At 42.8% G+C, this 6,229-nt stretch overlaps 3 protein-coding genes across 3 annotated transcripts in view; all 3 read left to right on the forward strand.

Moving 5' to 3' along the window:
• LOC109471731 (zinc finger protein 678-like) overlaps positions 1 to 2,642 on the forward strand; it is a 28,051-nt gene extending 25,409 nt beyond the window's left edge. The window contains exon 2 of the mRNA XM_019771081.1: positions 506 to 2,642. Coding sequence (XP_019626640.1) covers positions 525 to 1,184 — 660 coding nt within the window. The 5' untranslated portion in view covers positions 506 to 524 and the 3' untranslated portion in view covers positions 1,185 to 2,642. The remainder of the gene's footprint in view (positions 1 to 505) is intronic.
• Positions 2,643 to 2,735: 93 nt separating this feature from the next.
• LOC109471725 (zinc finger protein 525-like) lies at positions 2,736 to 4,696 on the forward strand. Its single transcript, XM_019771075.1, has 2 exons — positions 2,736 to 2,743; positions 3,068 to 4,696. The coding sequence occupies exon 2, from the start codon at positions 3,089 to 3,091 to the stop codon at positions 4,007 to 4,009; it is 921 nt and encodes a 306-aa protein (XP_019626634.1). The 5' UTR covers positions 2,736 to 2,743; positions 3,068 to 3,088; the 3' UTR covers positions 4,010 to 4,696.
• Positions 4,697 to 5,688: 992 nt separating this feature from the next.
• On the forward strand, positions 5,689 to 6,229 carry LOC109471717 (zinc finger protein 514-like; the record flags this gene model as incomplete). The annotated part of the gene is made up of 1 exon (XM_019771066.1): positions 5,689 to 6,229. A coding segment is annotated over exon 1 (474 nt), but the record flags the coding sequence as incomplete, so codon positions are not given.

Raw genomic sequence — 6,229 nt, forward strand, 5'->3', positions numbered from 1 at the left:
AGGATCTGTGTCGTCGGGAAAACTTTGGAGAATCTTTGCATCTTGGTGAGTACTGACTATGATTTTGTTTCCCGGTTTTTCCTTTTTGTTGTAACTACGGCCGTGTAACACCGTGTTGTAAGTTGCATTGTAAACCTTACGGCGAAAAACATTTTTCGTGTCTACATTTCCGACTTACTTTTCATACCTGCCCAGGCTAAAATGGCCAAATTTTTACTTTGATTATTAGCAAGACGTGTGCATAGAACCAGGCCCGGTAACTTTTTGTAAGTCCCATATGGCAGAGAACTCCATTTACGTCGTCCACATTTTGACTTCCTTGTTACAATGTTTCCCTGCTCATTTCCTGTCCTTTAAAAACTCTGCCATCATGCAAATCATTCGAAACCTGTGTTGATTAACCAAAACAGTTGCAATAAAATTTATGCATTTTCAGTGTGCATACAATATACGCGATTGTCAATTCCATTCATTTGACACGTTGAATTGTACGTTATTCCTTTAGGATCAGCAGTTTGACCAACATGGCGACCAGAGCTGAATCTCACCTGAAACAAGAAAAAGTAGAGAGTGGAGGTGGAAAACAGGATTCTCCGCGTACCCACAAGTGCGGCGAGTGTGGCAAGGAGTTTCGCTACCTGAGTGAGTTGAAGCGACACTTGCTAACTCATACAGGAGAGAAAGCTTACCGGTGTGAGGAATGCAACAAAGTCTTTAGTCTGTTGGGTAGTCTGAAGAGACACAATCGGACTCACACAGGTGAGAAATCCTACAGATGTGAGGAATGTGGCAGGTGTTTTCTTGAGCTAGGTGATTTGAAGAGGCACGTTCGAACTCACACTGGTGAGCAACCGTACAGGTGCAGCAAGCAGTTCAGTGAGCTGGGTAGTCTGAAGGAGCACGTGCGGACCCACGCTGGTGAGACACCGTACAGATGTGAGGAGTGCGACTGGTCGTTTTGTACACTGTCAGGTCTAAAGACACACATGCGGACTCACACAGGTGAGAAACACTACAGATGTGAGGAGTGCAGCAGGCAGTTTAGTCAGCTGGGAAATCTAAAGAGACACATGCGAACTCACACTGGTGAGAAACCGTACAAGTGTGAGGAGTGCAGCAGACAGTTCAGCAGGATGGGTAATCTAAAGACTCACATGCGGACTCACACTGGTGACAAGCCGTAAAAATGTGAGGAGTGTAGCCGGCCGTTCAGTAAACTGTCAGATCTAAAGATACACATACGGACTCACACTGGTGAAAAACCGTACAGATGTGAGAAGTGTGGCAAGCAGTTCAGCCAGTTGTCAAGTCTAATGACACACATGCGAACGCACACTGGTGAGAAACCGTACAGGTGTGAGGAGTGCGGCAAGCAGTTTAGTCAGCTGACAAATCTAAAGACACACATGCGGACTCACACTGGTGAGAAACCGTACGTATGCAAGGAGTGTAACAGAAAGTTTAGTCGGTTGGTAAGTTTAAAGAAGCACATGCGGACTCATACAAGAAAAAGCGAACACGTTTGAAAATGCAACGAAAACAACGATCATTTTACATCACGATCGACGCATGTCCTGTATATATATAGTTTGAACTGGAAGTACAATGTAGTGTGTAAAAAGGCGAGAGTGCAGTATTTCGACACTCTGTAAACAAGTTTTCTTCTTGTCTCGATCACGATCGTTGTATGCTCCGTAGTATCGTTTTTAGATCTAGAAGTGCTTCAAGTAGAGTGTAAAATACGAATGTAGAGTGTTCGGACACTCACGTAAGATTCACGTTGTAAGACACCGTTCGTTTGACGTCTGTCAATTAGTTGTCGCCGGTTGTTTTAGTTATTATTGTGTAGCATGATTTGAGTCAGTAGTGAGGTTTTAGATCACTTTTAGCAATGTGACCTGAGCTCTTATTTACTGTTTCCTTTCAGTAGTGCACTCTCTACATGACTAAATTGTAAAATTACGAATGCATGCTCCGTAGCCTGTTGATTAGAACTAGAAGTCGTGTGTAAAATGCGACTGTGGATTGTTTAGACAATAGCGACAGAGTTACACGGTAAGAGACCGTTCGTTTGGCGTCAAGGCACATGGTCCGTCTGTTATAGCACTTATGATAGTCCACTTTCCAGACCAGATAAAACTAATTTTCTTTGAATTGCTTTTAAGTAACCGCAGTATACTTGATTCTTAGAATGTAAAATTTAGAGTTAGTTAGCAGCATATATGTTAGTTCTAGATGCACTAGAGTGTTGTTTGTTTAATATTGTTTGTTTTTATAAGTGTTCTGTAACTAGCCGTAGGTGTTAGAGATTTGTCAACTTTCTGCATCTTAGTTTCACCAATAAATCAAAGCACGTAATGTGTTGTCTTCTTTAATCATCTTTTTCCCAAGAATGTTGTCTAATTTGCCCATATGCAAATTAACGCATGTAACATGATAATTTCAACAATAAATTCAGACACTCATGTTTTTATTGATCATCGGCTTTATTGTTTGCAGTCTCGAACTCGGTCTCTTTTTACTACGAATGATGTTGTCTGACTCTTCCCTATGCAAATCTTTATGGTGGTTTCCTTTGTTTCGTAATCAAGTAAAACCCACTGGACCGGTTTTTCTGCCCCCTCAGTCCCTATATAAACGCGTCCCTGACTGCTCTGTTTCTGTCAGTACTGACTCTGCAGCCGTGAGCATCTGTGCCGTCGTGAAAACATCGTGCAGTACTTTGGGCCGTCAGTGCATCTTGGTAGGTGCTGACTATTATTTTCTTTTTGTGTTCTTACTTGCTACCAGTACTGCCATGTGGCACCTTGTTGTAGGCTACATTTTAAATCAACCGACGAAGGTTTTGTGTTAGGTGCATCATATAACGAGTGTGGTGCATATATCAACAATGATATGTTGGAGCTGTTCTCTAGTGGAGCGGCTTTGACTTTGTACAGTGGTCATACCCTTGTATGATATGTCGTGTTCTGAATATGCTGTGCTATAATTCTGGGTTTTGTAACTGAATGTTTAGAAGCATTTCTCAGTATAACATCTGACATCTGAATTTTACATATTCCCGTAGGATATCAGGGGTTTGACCAACATGGCGGCCAGATCTGAATCATACCTAAAACAGGGGAAGGGAGAGAGTGTGCATGAAGAGAAGGATTCTCCGCGCACCCACAAGTGTGGCGAGTGCGGCAAGGCGTTTCGCTTCCTGTGTCATTTCAAGCGACACATGCTGACTCACACGGGTGAGAAACCGTATCAATGCGAGGAATGTAGCAGGTGCTTTAGTCTGCTGGGTCAACTGAGGTCTCATATCAGGACCCACACCGGTGAGAAACCCTACACGTGTGAGGAATGTAATAAAAGCTTCAGTCGGCTGAGTAATCTACAGAGACACAGGCGGACTCACACGGGTGAGAAACCTTACCGATGTGAGGAATGTGACAAAAGCTACAGTCAGCTGAGTCAGCTGAAGAGACACATGCGGATCCACACCGGTGAGAAGCCGTATCAATGTGAGGAATGCAGCAGGTGCTTCAGAATGCTGGTTCACCTGAGGTCTCATATCAGGACCCACACCGGTGAGAAACCCTACACGTGTGAGGAGTGCAGCAGGCAGTTCAGCGACCTGGGTACTCTGAAGCGACACATGCGGACTCACACTGGTGAGAAACCGTACACATGTGAGGAGTGCAGCAGACAGTTCAGAGACCTGGGTACTCTGAAGCGACACATTCGGACTCACACAGGTGAGAAACCGTACAGATGTGAGGAGTGCAGCAGACAGTTCAGTGTGCTTCATAGTCTGAAGAAACACAAGCGGACTCATACAGGTGAAAAGCAATACAAGTCTGAAGAGTGCCGCAAGCAGTTTAGTCAGCTGTCAAATCTTAAGAGACACATGAGGACTCACACAGGTGAGAAACCCTACAGGTGTGGGGAGTGCAGCAGGTGGTTCAGCGAGCTGGGTAATCTGAAGAAACACATGCAGACTCACACTGGTGAGAAACCGTAAGAGTGTGGCAGGCAGTTCAGCAGGCTGGGTCATCTGAAGCTTCGAAGACACGCGTGCGCACTCAGAGAGCGCACAACCCGTAGATGTCTTAAACAGGCAACAAAAAAACTCATTCCGGAGAAAAGCCTGTCAGTTTCTTTATAAAGGTTACTGAGTGGGGATGTTTTAAATGTCCTTACTGTTTGATCTCATCGTGTTCTTCTTCTTCAAACGAAACCGTTTATTATTTTTACTATTTTTTTCTGCCAGTAGTGTATTCTATACATGATTCCAATGCAATAGTTAACAATATCGGTGATTTTATATCACGGTCGTTTTCTAACTCCGTAGCCTGTTGATTAGAGTTAGAAGCCGTGTGTAAAATGTGAAGGTGTAGTAGTTAGATAATAGTTACATGACAGGACACCGTTCATTTAACGTCAAAGCGTCATTATCCGTCTGTTATAGAACTTAGTTAACTACGTGTTTTCGTGTTTTAGTATCTGTAAATACACTAGATCTTTAGCGTTTAGTTACAGTTGGAGCATGTTACTTATTAACGAATGAAAATGTAGTTTGTTTTACTGCAATTCTGTAAGGTAGAGGTAGCATAGAGTTAGAGATTTGTCAACTTCGGCATCTCATTCTAAACAATAAAGCGCATTATGTGCCTAATTTGTTTGTTATCGTCGCTTTCTTTTTTTCCATGCTGTACTCTTTTTCCTAAGGACGTTGTCTGATTCCCCTATGCAAATCAGCGCGTGTAACATGGTGCGTTCATCACCTTACCAAGTTCTCCTCTTTTCCCAATTAATAAGTGTGTTGCCCGCTATTCAAGTCATTTTAGATTTTTTTTATTTGCTGGGACTATAGTGTGTAAAATTAGATTTTTTTACTCACAATGGATTTTTTGTATACTAGTATATTAATTTGAACAAGTCAGCTTACAACTTAGAGAAGACATTTATTCTGAAATGGATTTTGCTCAGTCTTTAAGCATTTATCAACTCTGAAATTTAATTCTTGGTCAGACGCGCCAGACAAAATCTCTCCAAAGTCGTTGTTCAACCACCTGACGTGTTTTGTATTGTGTGCAAAATAGGTTAGAGCTACAAGGCATTGATCGTATTCATGGTTGGCCGTCTTTATTGGGGAATTTACTAACAGCTTTAAAGCTAGGTGTTTGATACATTTTCAAACTACTATAATGGCCATTTCAGGACCTTTTGTTGAATAAGATCTAATGGTTTGCCGACACGCAACAGCCCCCATTGTATGCAGACAGTCGTCCCTTTGATCTCAGTTTCAACAATAAGATAAAACACGTAATATGCATGCTGTTGTCTTTATTATCATTGTCTAAATGATTGTATCTTTATCTAATGTTGTTGTCTGATTTCCCTTATGCAAATCGGCACATGTAACAAAATACTTTCCTTTGTTTCGTAATCAAGTAAAACCCACCGGACCGGTTTTATCCACCACTCAGTCCCTATATAAAAGCACCCCTGACTGCTCTGTTTCTGTCAGTACTGACTCTGCAGCCGTGAGGATCTGTGCCGTCGTGAAAACATCGTGCAGTACATCTTGGTAAGTGCCGAGTGTGATTTGGTCTTCCTGTGCATTATTAAGTACCCAACTGTTCTTTTGTTCATTATAAGCATACCAAACCATGCATTTCAAGACGCTTATGTGTATGATTGTAACCATTTCTCATTTTGACTTACTATATCATGTTTCTACATTATTCCTGTAGGTTTGATCAACATGGCGACAGCTAAATTCTGTCTGAATCAAGAAGAGGGAGGGCAGAGTTCTCCCCGTACCCACAAGTGCAGAGAGTGCTGTAAGGAGTTCCGCTTCCCGAGTGATCTTAAGACGCACCTGCGGACTCACACAGGAGAGAAGCCCTACAGGTGTGAAGAGTGTGGTAGACAGTTCAGTGTGCTGGATAGTCTGAGAAGACACATACGGACTCACACTGGTGAGAAACCGTACAAGTGTAAAGAGTGTAGCAGACAGTTCAGCAGGCTGGGTACTCTAAATGAGCACATGAGAACTCACACTGGTGAGAAACCTTACAGGTGTGAGGAGTGCAGCCGGTCGTTTAGCAGACTGTCAGATCTAAAGACACACATACGGACTCACAGTGGTGAGAAACCGTACAAGTGTGAAGAGTGCAGCAAGCAGTTCAGTAGGCTGGGTCATCTGAAGAGACACATGCGGACTCACACTGGTGAG

Source organism: Branchiostoma belcheri, unplaced genomic scaffold (assembly GCF_001625305.1).
Source record: "Branchiostoma belcheri isolate BF01 breed outbred unplaced genomic scaffold, Haploidv18h27 scaffold256, whole genome shotgun sequence".
NCBI lineage: Eukaryota > Metazoa > Chordata > Leptocardii > Amphioxiformes > Branchiostomatidae > Branchiostoma > Branchiostoma belcheri.

Bases quoted from the DNA above. Each gene is read 5' to 3' on its own strand.
- LOC109471725 (XM_019771075.1), top strand. From the start codon at position 3,089: ATGGCGGCCAGATCTGAATCATACCTAAAACAGGGGAAGGGAGAGAGT.